Source organism: Notolepis coatsorum (genome assembly GCF_963971535.1).
Source record: "Notolepis coatsorum genome assembly, chromosome: 16".
Classification (NCBI taxonomy): Eukaryota; Metazoa; Chordata; class Actinopteri; order Aulopiformes; family Paralepididae; genus Notolepis; species Notolepis coatsorum.
In genome coordinates, this window is record NC_140180.1 from 60,321,184 (window position 1) to 60,341,726 (window position 20,543).

At 42.4% G+C, this 20,543-nt stretch overlaps 2 protein-coding genes across 4 annotated transcripts in view; both read right to left on the reverse strand.

Annotated features, from left to right (window-relative positions):
* Positions 1-9,648, reverse strand: part of dlg3 (discs, large homolog 3) — a 304,684-nt gene extending 295,036 nt beyond the window's left edge. The window contains 2 exon segments of the mRNA XM_084332164.1: positions 8,227-8,358; positions 9,403-9,648. Coding sequence (XP_084188290.1) covers positions 8,227-8,358; positions 9,403-9,418 — 148 coding nt within the window. The 5' untranslated portion in view covers positions 9,419-9,648.
* Positions 9,649-10,260: 612 nt separating this feature from the next.
* Positions 10,261-20,543, reverse strand: part of gdpd2 (glycerophosphodiester phosphodiesterase domain containing 2) — a 118,467-nt gene continuing 108,184 nt past the window's right edge. For all 3 annotated transcript variants that reach the window (XM_084332168.1, XM_084332169.1, XM_084332167.1), the window contains exons 14-15: positions 13,053-13,135; positions 10,261-11,061 (exon numbers count right to left, since the gene is read on the reverse strand). In XM_084332168.1, coding sequence (XP_084188294.1) covers positions 10,998-11,061; positions 13,053-13,135 — 147 coding nt within the window. In that variant the 3' untranslated portion in view covers positions 10,261-10,997. The remainder of the gene's footprint in view (positions 11,062-13,052; positions 13,136-20,543) is intronic.

Consider the following 20,543-nt stretch of genomic DNA (forward strand, 5'->3'; position numbering starts at 1 on the left):
TATATAGCTTAAATGCTAACGTAATGTGGTAACGTTACCGCTATGAATGGATGCAAACGTTATTTAACACATTGCAGAATGGGTACAATACAATACGGCTCAAACAATTGTTAAGGGGATGCAGTCTGGACTGGGTTCCTTATAACAATAACTTGACAACACATGAGTTTAGTTTAGCCGCAGCTACATGTTTACTCTGAGCATCAGGTCAGGAATGCGACAACAAACATCAGTCGATCACAACACTCTTCAACACAGACGATACGTTTCGAACAAAAGTTTGTTACAATCATTTTCATATAACGCTACTTGGGACAGCTCTGCTGTAAACACTGGTGTAGCTGGCTCTGCTCTAATCTCTCTACCCCGCGCTCGGTTGCTGCCGGTCAGTCTGCCGTGAACATGGGAAATAATTGCGACAGCTCTGCTGTAAACACTGGGAATAACCTCGGTTGCTATGCCCACACGCAACTGCAAAACCGCAAAACTTCACCCTGGGCTCCGGTTTTCAAGACCGCGGTTGCAGTGTAGCAAATCCCCGGTTGTGTGTGGCCGAACAGTGCAACTGCGCACATACAATCATGGTTATATTAAATCCAGCGCTCGTGTGGACAGGGCCTCAGTAGGCTACTACAACAAAGCCCTGAGTGGCCTCCTGGATGTTCACGCCCCCGTGAAATCCAAGATGGTCACGTTCTCACGCTCTGCCCCCTGGTACACCAGCGAGCTGAGGGAGATGAAGGTGGCTGGCTGTGTCCTTGAGCGACGCCTCACTGCGTCGGGACTCACCGTGCACAGAGAGGTGTACAGAGAGCACCAAAAGGCCTACTCCAAAGCCCTGAAGGACGCTCGGTCACGGTTCTACTCCAACATCATCAACAATAGCCCCGGCAATTCTAAACAGCTTTTTTCCACCATACACCACCTCCTCAAACCCCAAACCCAGGCACACAGAGAGACCACTGAGAAGCGGTGTAATGACTTCATGTCATTTTTCACAGCCAAAGTTGAGGGCATCCGCTCTGTCCTCCCCGGCTCCTCTTCTTCACCTGCTCCACCTGCTGTCTTACAGCCTGAAGTCTCCCAGCTCCTCCGCTGTTTCAGTGACACTACGCAGCGTGAGGTCGAGGCCATCATCAGGAGGATGAAGTCATCCACATGTGCTCTGCATCCCCTCCCCACAGCCCTGGTGAAAGCCAACATCTGCACTATTGGTCCCCTAATGACCAGCACCATCAACCTCTGCTTGCAGGCTGGCCACGTTCCGCCTGCCCTCAAAACTGCCATCATTACCCCCCTCCTGAAGAAACCCACCCTGGACCCAGAGGCCCTCGTCAACTACCAGCCCATCTCCAACCTCCCGTTCCTCTACAAGGTGCTGGAGAAGGTAGTTGCGGAGCAGCTCCAAGCACACCTCAGAGACAACAACATCTTCGAGAAGTTCCAGTCTGGGTTCCGCTCTGCGCACAGTACAGAGACAGCCCTGGTCAGGGTAACCAACGACCTTCTGATGGCGGCGGATGCTGGAACCCCATCCATTCTGGTCCTCTTCGACCTATCGGCAGCCTTCGAGACGGTGGATCATTCCATCCTACTGGACTGTCTCCATTCCAACGTCGGACTCCGCGACCTAGCCCTTGGCTTGTTCCAGTCCCTCTTGGCTGGTCGGACTGAGTGTGTCTCACTTGGAGGCGCAACATCCTCCAACCACCCCGTCCCCTGCGGTGTCCCCCAGGGATCCGTCCTCGGCCCCCTGCTGTTCACCCTATACATGCTCCCCCTGGGCCGCATCATCAGTCGGCACGGTGTGTCGTTCATTGTTACGCTGACGACACCCAGCTGTATATCCGGATTACACCATCATCACCTTCATCACCCCCCACACTGACCGCTTGCCTGGAGGAGACTAAGGCGTGGATGAACCACAGGTTTCTCCAGGTCAACAGTTCCAAAACACAAGCCATGCTGATCGGTACCCCCACACCAGGTCCGGTCATCCACCATCACCACCATCTCCTTCTCCGGTCAGGACATTCCCCTCTCCACCCTTGTCACCAACTTGGGCGTGAAAATGGACCCCCACCTCACATACGAAACACACATCAAACACCTCTGCAAGACATCTTTCTTTCACCTCAGAAACATCACTAAACTCCGTTCCTCACTCACCCTGGCAGATTCCGAGAAACTCATCCACGCCTTTGTTTCCTCCAGGCTGGACTATTGCAATGCACTCCTCATCGGGATCCCTAGTAAAAGCATTCAAAAACTGCAAACCATCCAGAATGTCGCTGCTAGGATCCTGATGAGGGTGCGCAAATATGATCACATCACCCCCACCCTCAGATCACTTCACTGGCTCCCCGTGGAACACAGGATTGAGTACAAGGTCTCCCTCCTCACTCACCAGTGCGTACACGGTGGTTCCCCTGCCTACCTCAAGGAACTCCTCACCCCCCAGTCCTCCTCACGCTCCCTCCGCTCCGGCACAGCCTACCTCCTCAAAGCCCCCAGGACTAAGCTGCACACCATGGGCGATCGAGCCTTCTGTTCTGCCGCACTCAGACTATGGAATGCTCTCCCCATCCACCTGAGAGCACCACAATTCGTCGAGGCTTTTAAAAGGGGCCTAAAAACATTTATTTTTAACAAGGCTTTTGCCTGAATTTTTCTTTTACTTTTATTTTCTTCCATTTCATTGGTTGTTTTATTAATTTTAATTGTTTTATTCATTTAACTTTTTCTCCTGTAGCACTTTGAGATTCTCACAAATATAAAGTGCGGTACAAATTTAATCTATTATTATTATTATTATTATTATTATTATTATTATTATTATTATTATTATTATTATTATTATTATTATTATTATTATTATTATTATTATTATTATTATGTCTGCACTTTCTACATTGCACTACTTTTATTGTCTTTTTATACCTATTATTATGTCTGCACTTTATGCATTGCTTTTATTCTGTCAACTGTATGCTAATTGTATGCCTATGTGCTGTGAAGCACTTTGAGCTGCAATCCATGTATGAAAGGTGCTATATAAATAAAGTTATTATTATTATTATTATTATTATTATTATTATTATTATTATTATTATTATTATTATTATTATTATTATTATTATTATTATTATTATTATCATCAGTCAATCATTTGACATGCTAAATATCAGATTTACATTGGATCAAAGCACATATTAACATTCAACTTGTTCTAATTCCAATGGTACCAAGCATTTCATATAACCCCTTTCAGAAACAGCCATTTCTGTATCATAATATTAGTAAAAAACATTCAACTTTGTCTATCAATTAACTCATTCAGCGCCATAGCCTATCCCCATCTCTGCTCTCTAGGGCCAGCTTTCCATTGCCTATTTTCACGACATTTCACGATCTTTGCGGATCTATTGTATATTCTATATTACATCTATGGAGAAAATAGTCAGGCTCATTTGACAGACACTATTTGTAGTCCAATATGTAAAAAAGAGTACATTTTTTCATGTATACATTCACGTGTTATCCCGTGGTGAATATTGTATAGTTTCAGAGTGATCCAGGCTAATTCCTGGAAGCTGAGTTATGGAGCATTTTGAGAAAGTCGTTCGGGTTGCTCGCCTGGACACGATACTATTTCCAAATCAAAGGTATATAATAGATATTATGTTTCATCATGAAGGCATCAAGGGGGGGGGGGGGGTCATTTTGTGATGCTCTGATCGTCAGCAACGACATACGTTTTGGAGTACGTGACATTGTGAAATCATTGTAGGATCAAAGTAGGATTGACGTCATATAGTCCTTACCTTTGCTAGGAGGTATTCCAAAATGAATATTCCAATTGTCTGATCGCGATTTCCAGTATTGATGAAATGGGACAAACTATGCATCAAGTGTGCTGGCCGCGTTCCAAGTTGCTCGAATGAAGCGTTTCACTTGCCCGGGTCCAAATTCTCCGCCCGGACCATATAAAATGTAACACACAAGTGTGAAATAAGGTTTCAAAGGGTAGGCGATACGCCACCTAGCAGGATTCGTCCGGCATAGCAATCTCGAGGTCTCAGAATGAGTCCCAGTGATACACCGAGGTCCGTGAGACTGTATAATATTAAAATCGAGTAGTATTTCGTGACAGGCGCTCAACCGCTAGCAAGCAAACACGTATTATTACGTAGTTGGCGCTGAATGAGTTAAGGCATGATAAATATGTGAAATCTATTTTTTATTTAATTTTGTCTTGTGTAGCCACATGTATTGACAATTCTCACAGCTAATTCTATGTTTCTACCTCTAACAGAAAACATTTGGTGGGGCATTTTGACCGATTTTAAATATTCCATCTGATTTGTGCTCAGCTCAGCAAGTGCTTTAAGTACTGAAATTATAAAATTCCATGGTGGACATTAATGGGTTAAAGAAAACTGGGTCATAATTAAAGGGCTGTGGCCTTGGCTTTAAACAAATCACCCCTCCTCCATTCATTCCCTAAATTAAATAATCTGCTGTCATCAGGAACTTAGTGGTGTGAGTGTGCATGTATGCGAGTGCGCGCACAGCCGCACACCCCAGCTCCATGCCAGTACCCCCTGCCCCTTACTGCATGTTTGTATGTTGGGGAACAATGGGATGAGTGCTCAGTAGGGGCAACCTTTGTCTGTGATTGTGCAACCATGCAGACATCCAATCAAGTGGCCCAGGGCTCCAGCTTCCCACACTGCATCAAACACTTCCCAAACTTCCCACATTCCATTAAAGTCAATGGGATCTCTTTCAGAACAAATACTGCACTTTGTGGGTCTAATGTCGACATATCCCTGCCCTCAAGTTATGAACACAGTAGGACAACACTTCACCACCCACGCTCAATCACTAGTAAATTAATTAGCTTTTCTGGTCACAAAGATCACGGAATGAATCAACATTATCCTGTCCAAGAATAACTCCACTCTCAAATAACTGAATCTCCAGTGAGAAGCTTTCTTTTTACTGGGAAAAACTCACATCCAAGGCTACAGTAGTGCGTGTCATTGACGATACAAAACCCCAAACACAGTCAGCCAGTTCACATGATCCTGAGATTGTGAAAAGAAGCAGGACAGCAGGGTGAGTTTGTATTGTGCCGTATTCCAGGTCACCGTGTGCCTTGCCTGATGAGAACCACATGTTGAGTGAAGGGCCCGGCCTCATTTGACCCTCCTCTGCCCTGCACCCGAGACCCCCTTTTACACCGACAACAACCCTGGTTAAAACACAGGTTACTGACCCAAGTCCATCCCTCATCGGACAGGCATTTGCACCGAGGCACGAACGCATGGTAGGTCCCAGGTTGTTCCCAGTTACAGAGGACGGGTCAGGTCTAAGGCTGTGCGACATGACCAAAATATCACATCACCATATTTTCCTTAGTTTTGATGATATAACCATATGTGATAGTATAGTTTTCCAGTGCAAATTGTCATGGACCTATTTCATAAAAAGAAAATGTTGGCTATATATAGGCTATACAGTATATTGTAGTATAGTAAAAATCCATACCTTTGCATGGATCCATGACAGTATACCTTCATATTGGATATACCACCCAGCCCTAGTCGAGTCCATACGTTTATTTCTGTAATCGTGTACATTCATTGTTCTACACAGGTGGTGATGGTACACTGACCTTTCACTTTGTTCAGTTTACCATCGTTCATCAAATGAAAGGTTTATGCAACAATGCACAGCGTCATTCAAACAGAAACATAAACACCACCTTTTTATTGCAGGTAGTTGTGTCATATTAATATGCCACAGATGTTTTACATTATGGCCATAAATAAAGGCAGAGAAGAGTGGTCCCTCAACATGGGTTGACCATTAACCCTTTCACATGGAGCCAACTAGGGGTCGTCGTCCTGGGATGACCTATTTATAGGCCGACAGGGTTTATTCCCGGGTAGTCTTGCATCTCCACACTGAATTTTGGTGCTGTGTCAAAACAGGAGACATCTGGCAGAACCTATTTATTGTTGCGCAATAGTGATAATAAATATTTTGGGTTGTCTGCATTTCTCAAACCAATCATAGTGACCTAGGGCGGCGCTAAGTCCAAAACGCACCTTGCAGCATAGTGTAATGGGCCCCTTTGTATTTCCTGTTGCAATGATTGGTAATACAGTAGCTGACAGGAAATAAACAGGGGCCAAGGTTTTTCCCTTAGCAACGGAATTCTTCTGAAAAGTTCTATATGCGTTCAACATCCTGTGAGTCAGACTAATTCCTGGAGAACTGTGTAGGTGTAACAGAGGTAACAGACAGCAGGCTTCTTCCTCTCTTTCTGCACTTTAATAACCTCAGCGTCAGAACAGAACAGTCAGGCAGACCAGGGGAGCTGCAGGCGCGGGCCAGCACGGCAGCCATCCCATCTCCCTCCAACTCAGCCATGACTGTGGGGGTACAATCCCACTGCGGAATGTTTGGTATTCTCTCTCTCCCTCTCTCTCTCTGGTTTCAGAGGGGCCTCTTCTTTGACATCACCCTCAGCTGTAATAACTAATGAGATTACTATGTCAAAACACCTATAATGCTGCTGCTGCTGCTGATGATGATGATGATGATGATGATGATGATATTGAACCAATTGAAAGATAATTATAAAGCGTTGGATGTCTTAACGTCTTAACAATGTGCTAAGTTTGAGCAAAGAAGCCCTCTGTAGGCACAAGGATCATTCATACTGATAAGATAAAACTGTTATCCAATTCTGTTTAAAACATGTGTCTGTAGGAACACACAGGTCAATATCATTATAACATATCTAGGGATTACTAAGGGGTCATACGGTCATCCATGAGTGGATAGAAACTTTAATCAAGGAGGACAGGCTAGTTTCAGCCGTAGCCCTGCCAATGCTGACCCATCCCCCTCCAGAGCCCCAGCAGTAGCAGCAGCAGCAGCCCCAAAGGCAGGCATGATTATAGCATGGCCACCATGGTAATTAGAAGGCCCACTCAAGCATTGGTTAAACAGAACTAATTTGCTTTATTTTCCTTAAAAAGAATAGAGGTTATGATTCACAGGAACCTCAGTGGGTTCCTGCTATGTTATAAAGGTATATATATAGTTAGATACATATTAGTTATTTGTTTAGATAATACCAGATAATGTGACGTCATGAAGGTCACACTGCGCTCATAGTTGTACTGTAGTAATTTCAAACTGGTAATATCCATTGGTCACTGGCAAGTGCAGTATACTACTCTCACTTCCTAGCAGTGATGAGCCAATAACATTTCTTCTGGGCAATGACCATGTTTGCATAAGCTGGCGCAACCTACTGTACATAAAAGAGACACTTTCACTGAGTCATGCAAAGAGTTTTTTTCTCCACGAGTAGTTTAAGCTTCTCAGACCAGGCTTTCAGAGGGCTATAGACAAGGCCAACAGATACCAGCATAAATATTGTGTTGTGGCCTTCTTTAATAGGATTGCATTACAATCTGAGCATGTTGCAGAGGGGGGGGGGGGTATACAGCAAACCTTTTGTGAGGAAAACTGAAAGGACTCTTTCATGGAGCTTAATTAGGAAACATTTAGACCCAGTTAATTTCCCACACAAATTAATATAACCTGACCCTGGCTACATCCTGTGATTCAACAAACAAACACACAAACGCATCAGAGTACATCAATTGACCATATTCACGCGGTGGCCATTTTGCTCTTGTGTCATGCTCAGGTTGGGATTGCTTATACATACAAAAATATGGATTTTGTGGCAGTCTGCCTACAGTACCCAGCTGTAAACTTCCAACAAAGTGTATGAAGACAAATTTGTAAATTAATTAATGAATGAATATATATATATATATATATATATATATATATATATATATATATATATATATATATATATATATATATATATATATATATATATATATATATATATATATATATATATATATATATATATACATATATTAATACTACAACTCATCTCATAATTTAGCACTATTGCTCAGTAGTACTCATTTAATACCCAGCTTAATCACCTGTACATTGTATATTACTATTGCACTTTACTGTTACATTTGCACTCTGGTTGCATGACAAACTTATTTTCGTTGTACTGTACTTGTGCTATAAATTTGAATCTAATCTAATCTAATTTAATTCCTGACAGCTATTTAAATACTCTAAACAGGCAGTTTGCAGTGTCTCTCTTACCAAGGAGGGCATGAAACAGCTGGCTGCCGAATATGTCAGATACTTTCCCCACACTGGTCTTCAAGGCCTGCTCCTCTGGACTGGTCAGGTTGGCCTGGTACTGCCTCAGCAGCCCCACCGCCCGCTCTGTGTCTGTCTCACAATACAAAAGGACATGTCTCAGACCACCAGTCTATTCATTTTGACAGACCCATGTCAATGGTTAACTAAAGTTGAGGATGTAGGCTAGTTGTTAATAAAGTGAGTAGGTTGGTGTGAACTTGTAAAACAAACATCTCCTAAGGGACAAAACAGACTAAATTATGTTACTATTAGCTAATTATTATAAATAATACATCATACTATTACATACAAAATCTGGATCAGAAAGGTAGTTGACCATATTCACACGGCGGCCATTTTGCTCTTATGTCATGCTCAGGTTGGGTTCCCCTTCCCACCCCTTTTCTTTCGGTGGAGAGGAACCCAACCTGAGCATGACGTAAGAGCAAAATGCCCGCCGTGTGAATGAGGTCAATGCACAGTCACAACGTTTCCTCAGCCCCAACACTCGTTTAAAATGTGACCCCCCCCCCCCCCCCATCCCTTGAGATGTCTGAGAAGACCTGCGCAGAGCGCCAGGTGGGTGGTTACTGGTTACTGCTGGTTACGGTGTAATGACCACAGCAGGGCTGATTCTATCACCCAGGTAACTGTGTTGTTGACTTCACAGCCACATTAACTTGAGCCCTTTTGTGTACAGTCCGGTACTATGAATTGAAAATGGGGGACCCTGATGTAAACAAGACGAAAGTCTTTCTCTGGTCTGCATCCCCTTAACAATTGTGTGTATTGAGCTGTACTGTACTGTACCCATTCTGCAATCTGTTAATAAAGTTTTCAATCAATCAATCAATCAATGAGTGACTACAGTATGAAATGGAAAAATACTTCCTGTTTTCCCGTGGGAGTGTTACAGTTCTTCTTACACCAGCCACCCATGTAAAAACTGAGGTGGGATGAAAAGTTGTAAGCCCTCTCTCCCTCTCTTGTTCTTCAAATTATTATTGGATTCACCTATATGCACATTAATACAATCTTTGTAGACATGATGAAAAAACATGTGATAGCAACAGCAGCGCGTGCCAGCGACAACACCGTTGACAGATGAGCACGTGAGGAAGATGAAGTACTTACCATATTTATGAACCATAGCTGGTGTTGGCGACTCGAAAAGTAAACTATTGTTTTTGCCAAGTAAAATTAAATAACTTGACAGCTTTGGACGAGGAACGTTCTACGAAAACAAGTGTCGCTCTGGCTTTAAAAATGTTGGTACATTCCGTAGTTGTATCTTGACCAGCAAGTTTAGACACTCCCAGGGTCGCTGAACAGTTAGTTTGTAGCGGACTAACGGTCCATATGATCCATATACACGAGCAAGCTGTGGCAACCACGGGCCAATTTCATGAAAAGTTCCCAGAAGTTTGGTCAAAAGAAAGTGCAAGTGTTTATGCGTCACCGCCCCTCGCACTTGTTGCCTCGCCTTGTAGAATAGGTCTTTGACCCACCCTTGGGTTGGGAATAATGACAATATTATTTTGCCATGAAAGAGTTTTCCTATAGATTTTACTGGGTACTTAAAAATGGCACCATTTTAACTGTCCTTTAGTATTTTATCATTATTTGCTGTACATTTAGGCCTATCAATAATACAACACCGAGTAGCCCATTTTTGGTCATTTCATTTTCTTTTACAAATCAGCCTGTGGTTGCTTCTCTTTTCTTTTTTTATTATGGCTATGTCTGCCATCTAGTGGTGACTATATGGTGGTGTTCTCAGCAAGTAGGTAACTGTTGGAGGCAGCATCTCGTTGGAGGACTGTTGCACTAATACTTGTTTGTATTTGTATGGTATTTGCACATAAAGGAGGCTGTAAAATGTCACAGAAAAATCATACCATATTTATTCAAACGTCACAGACAGATCACATACCATATTTATTCAAGAAACAAACAATCACACTTGCATCCAGAAAACCTCAACAGCTACGTGTAGGGGGGGGGGGGGGGGTCTTCGGAAAAACAAATAATGTGTCACTTAAAAATGTATTTAAAAGCTTATGTCCATTATTCAGTTTGTAAAACATGAGAAAGATAGTTTCCTCTTATTTTGCCACTGAATACCTAGTCACTTGCGATGTGGATTATGTTGCTTGAGTGATCTTATCTATCGTGTATGATGCTGTTCGCCTTGGTGATGTGTGTGCAAAGTGTGTAGCCTAGCCCTAGTCTAGTCCATCTGCCTTGCCTTCATGAAATCTTGTATTGCATATTGAGGGGGACCTCTTCATTGCCAGTGGGTATTTCACACACTAACTAAACTCATGTTAGATATTTGTCATCAGTTAAAAACATTTTTGTGATGTCTGACAAAAAGTAAAGTGCTAAGGGGAAAGACATATCTATATGTTGCTCTCTTATTTACAATGTAATAAAGAACCTCATAGCAGGTAACAGGAATAAATTACCTGATAAAAAAAATAAAAACAGATACAACAGCTCAATGTAGCCTGGAATTAAAACAAACACAGTTAAATGACAATCCAGTGGCATAATGTGGATCTTTAATTTTGTATAAAATCTGTAAACATATTTTTTAAATACACTGGGGCATAGCAATTAATATCTCTTTTCTGATCCATGGCCAAACCATGCCAGTGGTACAGGGAGGGGTGTTTTGTTAGTTTCTGGGCTGACCCATCTGCTGCTGGACCCAGGGGGTGAACTATTCACTTGGCAAGAAGAGCGATAGTTCTCTCCTGGCTGAAGATCTGTTTCTTTGCTTGTCTTTCCCTGTTGAAAATCACACAAACTATGAATAGGACTTACATTCCTTAGCATGCTACCTGGTCTTGTGATTTGGTTAAGATGAGGATTAATGCCACTTGTCAAAATTAATAAAGACATGCATGGTAGGCAGGGACTATACAGATGAAAACTAGCGCATTAGCTAATTCTGGCACATTTACATTGATGTGGAAACTGAAGATGTTGATTAATGTGCACTGTCCCTGGGTATTTTTTTTTAAATCATAATCATAATCAATCAATGTCAATATTAAACAAATCATTAGTATATTTTCAATATAGAACCAAAAGAGTGAGCTCTCAACGCAGTACAGTGGTGTTATTTGTAATTATTAGGGCTGACTGTGCCCATCTAAAGACATTCTCTGTCGACTAATCATAGGATTTCCTGAAGTGATTAAATGGAACTGATCTATAACATTGTTTTCCAAATGTTGTCCAAATGCAAATGCACCTCTTTAAATCATATGCTTATTTTTTTTTTTTTAATTTTTTTTATTGTTGCAAAACAAAACTTATTAAAAGTCAGTACTCAACACACAATGTATAATGAAACTTTCAGTAAAGGTGGTTAAAATATATGCAAGTACAGAAACAGGATAAAACAAAAATAGTCAATAATAACATTTTAACCGTATACAGTGTATATCCAGCGAAGTTACAATTATATAAATGTTAGTATATAATATACCCCTAATACCTATTTTCTAAAACCCTACACACATATGCTCCAGCTCAAACCCCCCCCTCCCGGACCCCCTCTTGGATAGTACCTCCATTATCCCTCACTCCTAACCAGACACCACCATTATAGGCTAGCTTTTATTCTCTCCACCACTTCTAACCACATTGACATTTTGGATTCATTGAGCCCCAGAATTCTTGCTGTAGAAATTTCTTGATATATCACATCGAGATATGTAAGAAACCACACTTTCCGGCACATTTTTTCCGGTTGAAACCAACGTGATGCGATCAGTTTTTTAGCTACTGTGATACCCGATAAAACCAATCTTTTTAGTTGTGGATTCACTGCAAACTCAAAAACATCATTCAATAGCAATACCGCGGGGTGTACAGGTATATTCCAAAATACGAGTATTGATAATTGTTGGGACACATCTTTCCAGAATGCCTTAACTGGTGGGCAGTCCCAATACATGTGCATAAATGTTCCTTCGTCCCCATTTGTACATTGGGAGCATTTGGAGTCTTGTATAAGCCCCATTTTGCACAGCCTTATAGGAGTCAAGTATGTCCTGTGAATATAGTTCAGATTGATTTGTTGATGATCCGGGTTCCTTGATGTAAGTCGGACATTTGCCCAGGCTCCTTGCCAATCAAAGTCATTTTCCAGGTCTGGTATATCCCTCCTCCAGACATTGTCTAGTTGAAGGGTTTCATACGAGGACGTTAGTAATTGATAATAAAAACCTGATACAAAACCTCCCAATGTATCTCTTTCATAGAAAAATTTGTGGTATCTGTGGTGTTCAATTGGTATGTGTAATGGAACACCGTGAGATCTCATACAAAGTCGTAACTGTATGTAAAAAAGCCATGTGGACTCGGTGAGGTTAAACTTTATGCATATTTCGACATAACTACAGAGGCCCTTGTTATTAAAAATATCCCCTAATGAGTGTATGCCTCTCTCTTCCCATATAGGGAAATCATATGCTTATTAAGACCAAAGACCAAAGCATGTTTGTGAATATCATTGTGACATGCTTAATTAAAACCAAGAGACTGATGAATGACTGAAGCATCAAACTGATTAAAGTTACATTGTCAGAACCATCATAACCATTTGATTTTAGTGTGATTATTTCCTCATTTCTATTATCCCAACAATCCTAAAGTTTACAGTGACTGAAACAGCACCTTTTACTTAGGATGACAGTAACGTGGAAAAATCACCCATTGCTTATATGATTGTATCATAAAAACACTCTGCCATACTGTGCCATACTCACCTCTGTAAGACGAACAGCCCAAACATTATCAGCAATGACACCAGGTCCACTGTAATCCATATCAATCTGTATGTACCAGGCCCCTGGAACATACAGACAATCCAATCTTGTCACATGTTCAGAAACATTTCTTTACAAATCAACATTATAACATTGATGTCTTCAATATCACAATGTTTGAATGTCAGCGAGATATCCCACTTATCTTTAGATTAGATTCAAATCTATTGTCATCATACAGCTCAAGTACAGTACAACGAAAATAAGTTCTAACCAGAGTGTGAGGTAACAGTAAAGTGCATAACAATATACACGACAGGTGTGTAATATACAGTGTATATACATTAATATACAGTGTATCGCCTTAAGTCTGCAGATGCCAACCTCCTAACACCTCCCACGACCAAGCTCCGGACCTGGGGCGACAGGGCCTTTGCTGCTGCTGCCCCCTCCCTCTGGAATGCCCTCCCCAGCCATATCCGTGATGCAAACACCCTGACATCTTTTAAATCAGCCCTCAAAACTCACATTTTCAATCTTGCTTTTGACCTCTAATTCTGTTGGTTTTATTTTATTTTGTCATGTATTATTTTTGTTCTGTTTTTGTTCTGTTTTTTGTTTTGCCATAATTTGTCTCTCCTGCCCATGTAAAGCGTCTTTGAGCACCTGGAAAAGCGCTATATAAGATAGATGTATTATTATTATTATTATTATTATTATTATTATTATTATTATTATTATTATTATTATTATTATTATTATTATTATTATTATTATTATCAAGTGATTCAAAGCTACTGAGAAAATATGTTACTGAATTTCCCCAAGGGGATCAATAAAGGAATATCTTATCTTAATCTGACATATGTACAGTATTATTATGTACAGTCAGTGATACAAGTATAAATATACTATGGTAGTAAGCCATACTGGCCAGCGGTATAACTAATAAAAGTAGGTATGGGATATAGATACATTTATATGGTATACAGTGTTATTGTACATGGTTATCATATTGTTCTATGGGTAGACTATAGTTTGAGGTAGGTAGTTATGATTACAGTGTAAGGCAGTACATAGGTATAGATTGTGTGTATAGGTAATGGAGTTCAGAGTTTGAGATGCCACATCAATGACAGTGGAACGCCCTACCCACAGCTGTAAAGGAATGTGAATCACTATACCACCTTCAAAACCACTCTCAAAGAGCACCTACGGGAGACAATTCGAAACTGGCCCCTGTAAATGTCCAAACCCAACCCCCTCCAATGTACAGTTCCCCACCCCACCTACCCAACCTCCTCCAATGTACATTCAGTGCATGTGCAATGTACAGTTTCTTCCCCCTCAAATGTATATACTCTCTTTTTAGACTCTTTTTGTACTTATAAACAGTACTGTATATTTGTAGATCTGGTATGTCATGAATGTCTAGATGTAACTGTACGGTCTATCTGTATGTCATGTAAGTCATGTATATTATGTTATGATGAATTGAAAATGGGGGACCCTGATGTAAACAAGACGAAAGTCTTTCCCTGATCTGCATCCCCTTAACAATTGTGTGTATTGAGCTGTACTGTATTGTACCCATTCTGCAATCTGTTAATACATTTTTCAATCAATCAATCAGAGAAAGAGAAAGAGAGAGAGAGAGACCGGGGGAGGGGGTACAGCATGGGGTACAGAGTTCAGTGAGATGACAGCTGAGGGGAAGAAGCTGTTCTTGAGCCTGCTTGACTTGGAAAGGAGATTCCTATAGCGCCTCCCAGAGGGATGGAGGGCAATTGGAGCAGATGAGTTTCCCTTACAGAAAACCACATGAATTTCACAAGTGAAAATGCTTTTTCTTTTGCATGTTATTACATGTGTTTCCCATGTGTTTTTGGAACATTGGATTGACGTGATTCCATGTGTAAAGTCAATTTTACACGCGTGCATTTCAGGGTATCACATTTGCACCCTTTGCTTACACATATTCTCACTTATAACTCATAAGATCATGAGGCATATTGTCGTGATCTCATGTGGAAAATATGTGACGGCTAAGCTTTACATGCAAAACCATGGAATGTTAAATGCATGTTAAACTGTGTATTAAGCACAGGTGAAATGTTAGTCACATGTGACGTGTTGCAAAACACATTGGAAACGCACGCAATCATGTGACATTTTAGATTTTTCACACACAGTGTTTTAAGGGAACTTACTGTATCTGTTCCCTTAAAAGGATGTTCCCCTGACATTTAAGGTTGTAGGTCACAGGTTGTAGGTCACAATATATCTTTGAACAGAAAAAGTAGTGAAAGTTTGGGTAAAGTTCAACTGCCATTGACCATTATTCTCCAGTGGCAGTTGAACAACCAGGGCTCCACAACCAGGACTGCTGCCAGAAGCTGGAGAACTAACGGCTGCAGAACTTGAGAACTATTAGGAATGTCTGACCCTTAACCACCAAAACCTGCATGGACTATAACGTATATTATAACTGTTAGGGTACAGACATCATCTGCACCTTGTGTATACCATTTACTTTTACTTATAGTATATATTCTAGGGCTGTCAAAGTTAATGCTTTAACTTTGAAGATTAATTAAAATTATTTAAAGTGTTAATTTCTTTTAATCTAGATTAATCTATGGAGTGAAAATTGTCAGCAGTATTTTTGCTTGTTCTTTTTTGCATTGACTCATGCACCCTTTTGAAAATCATCTGACATGAAGATGGAAATTTTTTTTGTTGTTAATATGGTTTATATTACTGGTAGTTCATATTATCGTCCTCTAAGTCTAAGCCAATCTACACTTTAACATAGGCCTGGGTTGTTTTTATTTCTGTTAGCGCCGCAGATATAAGAAAGAGGTCTAGCTGAGTCAATGTTGATGGTTTTGTTGAACATTTGTATTTCACACGAGAGAAACTGTATTCAAAGAAAGCTATTAAAATAGTCTTTGAATCTAAATATAATTTCTTTGTGTTGATTTTTTACATTAATTCCATGATTTTACTCAAGTAAATATCTGTTACAAGCTTCGGTCTTAAGTAGAAAAATGCGATTTTTAATCTAGATTAATTACAGAAAATTGTGAGATTAATTAGTTAAATTTTTTTTTATCTATTGACAGCACTAATATTTTTGTTTTTTCTATATTTATTGTAACGTATATTATGACCGATAGGGCATACAGACCCTCATCTGCACCTTTGTTTATACTGCTTAATTTGAACATATTCTATATTCAGATTACATTTTATTGCCTAGATTTATGTTGTTCTTCTATTACTCTGCCCATACCTCTTTGCATCCAGTGTCTTTGCTACTGTGCGCAGTTCTAAACCTAGAATTATAAGAAGAGGATGAATCGGGGTGCTCCAGTAGCACACCATGTACCGCGCTGCGTCGCGGAATACCGTGCTGCGTCACGGATCTGGTTGACTCCGAGTTCGATTCCCGGACTCGCCGTCATTTGCCGAATGTCTTCCCCTGCTCTCTCTCCCGTTTCACCCTACAACTGTCGGTCATGCTTGACCAGAAAAGCTATAAACGCTAAAAAATGAAGTAAAAAAAAAAAAGAAGAGGATGGATCAAGGTCAACATAGAAATGTTAGAAAACCGCTTCCCCTTTACCACTGGGAGACAACTGGACCCATCTATAACTTCTTGGTCCTCCAATCGCAACTTGCATTTGCTTCGAGGAAAGCAACAGCTGTGATTGTCTGCCATTGCTGAACAACAACAACAACAACAACTCCTGTAAGAAATCTGGGGCTGTGTGAGTGACCCATCCTCTTATTATAATTCTAGGTGGTGAAGTCAGAGGTTCTGTGTAGGATTGTTAGTAACTGTCTAACTGTATATATGGCTGTTTACACTAGTAACTGTTTACCTGCATATATAACTGTCTCCACCAGTAACTGTCTAGTTGCATATATATCTGTTTCCACTAGAGGGCGCTCTAGGCGGAACCACTCGGGTACACCACCTTGTGGCGAGTATACAAGTAAATGTATCCTCCCCCTTCTTTCTCTCCCCCAGTCTCTCAGAAGAATGAATGAAAACTTTATTTAACAGATTGCAGAATGGGTACAATACAGTACGGCTCAATACATACAATTGTTAAGGGGATGCAGACCTGAGAAAGACGTTTGTCTTGTTTCCATCAGGGTCCCCCATTTTCAATTCATATAGACATTTATGACATACACAACATACATGACATTTATGGCATAGGGACATATAGGTATTTAGTACTGATACATTTGTGACATAAACGGTATTCAAATATACAGTACTGTTACCCCTAGATCCTGACAGAGTATATATGATGGGGAGGGGACTGTACATTAGGAGGGGGTGGGTGGGTGGGAGAGAAATATACATACGGCGGGGAGGGAATATATACATGCGGTGGGGAGGACTCATGTGTTACTGCTCTTACCATGTGAATAAACAAACCAAGCCAGTTAAAGGCTAAAGATGGAAACCATGCCTCTTGACCACATTATTGTCGCCCTATAGCCGGATTCTGTCAACAGGTTATGGGCCCAGATAACGCCGGGGCGAAATAATAAGGGTACTGTAGCAAGCTTAGCTGAAGTATAGGCTAGGTTAGCGCCGGGAGCACCACACGGCTAGACGCTAGGCCAACAAGAGCAAAAGCTAAGCCTACCACCAACAAAGAGCAACATGGAATCCAACACGATGATCCTGCGCGTCAAGAGGAAGCGGGGCACCGACCCCACCGATGAGCTGCTGGAGCACAAGCGGACCCGCCCGGAGAGCAGCGCGCAGAGCCCCGAGGAGGCGGCACCGGGGGAGACGGAGCCTGCTGAGCACAACGGAGGCAAGGGGGAGAACCCCGTCAGCGCGCAGAGCCCAGAGGAGGCGGCACCGGGGGAGACGGAGCCTGCTGAGCACAACAGAGGCGAGGGGGAGAACCCCATCCCAGAACGCGTGGCGCCCGCTGAACACAACGGAGGCGAGGGGGAGAACCCCACCTTAGAACGCGTGGCGGCCAGAGGGAGGAACAAAGGGCCCCCATTCAATGGAAAAGCAGAGAACTATGAACTCTGGGAAGAGCGCATGCTATGCTACATGCACGGTACGGGGCTGAAGGAGACAATCCTGGCGGCCCCCACGGGAGAACTGACGGCGGAAGAGCAAGCCCTAGACGACCAGCATAACGCAAGCGCGTACTGTGAGTTAGCGCCGATGCTCGACGACACCAGCTTGGGGATGATATTCCGCGACACTAAAGACCGAGGCCGAGAAAGCCTGGAGGTGTTGAGAGAGCATTACATCGGGCGAGGAAGACCCCGAGTCGTGGCCCTCCACATAGCACTAACGACCCTGAAGAAGGGACCCACCGAGACTGTGACTGAATACGTCAACAGAGCGGAGCAGATCACGACGCCATTGAGGAGTGCCGGAGAAGCACCAAGCGATGGGCTAATGATGGCGATGATGATGAGAGGACTACCGGAGCTGTACAAACCGTTCACACTCCTGGTAACACACGGTTCAATGGACATGACACTGGGACAGTTCAAGGCTAAGTTAAGGAACTTCGAGGCCTCAGAAGATACCCACCCAGCCGCCGCAGAGGCGGGAGAGAGGGTGCTAAAGGCCCGAGCGACGCCAACGGAAAGGACCAGGCCCACGACGGAGCTGGCGTGTTGGTGATGCGGAGATAAAGGCCATCGGAGAGGTAACTGCACGAGAACTGTCTGGTGTGGCTTCCACAGATCCACGCGGCACGCAGACAGAGCATGCATGAAGAAACGCGACCAGAGCGCGCGACGTGCGCATGGACAAGATGACGCCGATGGTCGGCGTGAGACGAATCGAGGCGACGACTGGAGAGTAGCGGAACGAGAGGACTTCATCCCCAGGGCGCAGACGGCATACGTCATCAGGCCAACGCAGCTGCAACGGGCCCAAAGGAGGGGACTGATCGTGGACACAGGTGCGTCGTCCCACGTCATCAACGACAGGAGTCTGTTCAAGAACTTTGACAGAACTTTCCGCCCGGAGAGACACAGCATGGAGCTGGCAGACGGAAAGCGCACACACGGGTTGGCGAAAGAGAGAGGACCGGACAGGTATACCTCACGGACAGCGGGGGGCGCCGGCGTACAGTGACGTTAAAGAACGCTCTCTATGTACCATCGTTCCCACAAGGACTATTCTCTGTAATAGCTGCTACTGCGAATGGTGCCAGAGTGTTCTTCAATGAAGGTAAACATTTTCTTGTAGAGCGCAACGGTACGCGATTTGACATAGAGGTGTATCAGAGAATGTATTACCTGAAAACAGAGTGTAATGACAATGATATGTGTAAAGTAACCATCAGCCACGATATTCAGACATGGCATGAGATTATGGGTCATTGTAATTACGAGGATTTACTGAAACTGCAAGCAGTGAACGTGCACACATTGAAGGTGAAAAGTGTAGACCTGATAAAGAATGTGTCGTGTGCATAAAGGGGAAGTTTGCTCAATCGAGAAACAGAAATCCCACAGAAAAAGTAAAGATACCCCTTTCGTTGGTTAACACAGATCTTGCCGGTCCAGTAAGAAATGAGTCCATAGGAGGCTTTAGATATGTACAGTCTTTTACAGATGTGTGCACAGGGGCAGTGTTTGTTTACTTTCTTAAAGCAAAGAGTGACATACTCCAGGCCACGGAAAAATTCCTGGCAGACATAGCCCCTTATGGTAACGTAAGATGTTTGAGGTCCGACAACGGAACCGAATTCACAAACAGAGAGTTCCAATCACTGTTGAGGAGGAACAGGATAAGACACAAGACTTCATGTCCATATTCCCCAAGTTTCAATTTTCAAGTTTCTTTAATAGTCGTCATACAGAAGTACAGAATACTTTTATACAAAATGCTTCTTACTGTTACGCTCCAGAGACTGTGCTAGATAAGATAAGTATGAAATAAAATAGTATAGCATGTAAAATAGAAGTAAAAATAGAGGTCACAGTGTTCAGTATAGACATATGTACAATGTTCGATGCAGAATAGAAGTAACTGAGTTACCATACAATATACAATATACTATGCAATGTACTAATATACAATACTATATAGTGCAAAGCAGAAATGGGATGAGGTACAATTTAGGTACAATTTACAGTAAGGTGTACGAGTTGTAGTGCAAATCCTTTACCAATAAATATAAAGTGTGTTTAGGTGATCTAAAGTGTGGAGAGTGGGTGCTGCAGTGTGTTGTTTGTTTAAAGTGAGTGTGTGCGTGTGGATGTGTGTGCTGTGTGCATTTGATGGTTGTTGCATAGTGTTTATTGTTCGTTGAGCAGCCTGATGGCCTGGGGATAGAAGCTTCTTCTGAGTCTTTCTGTGCTCGCCTTGAGACTCCGGTATCGCTTGCCTGACCGCAGCAGTTCAAAGAGGCAGTTGTTTGGGTGGCTGGAGTCCTTGATGATTCTCTTAGCCTTACCCCTGCACCGCTTGTTGTAAAT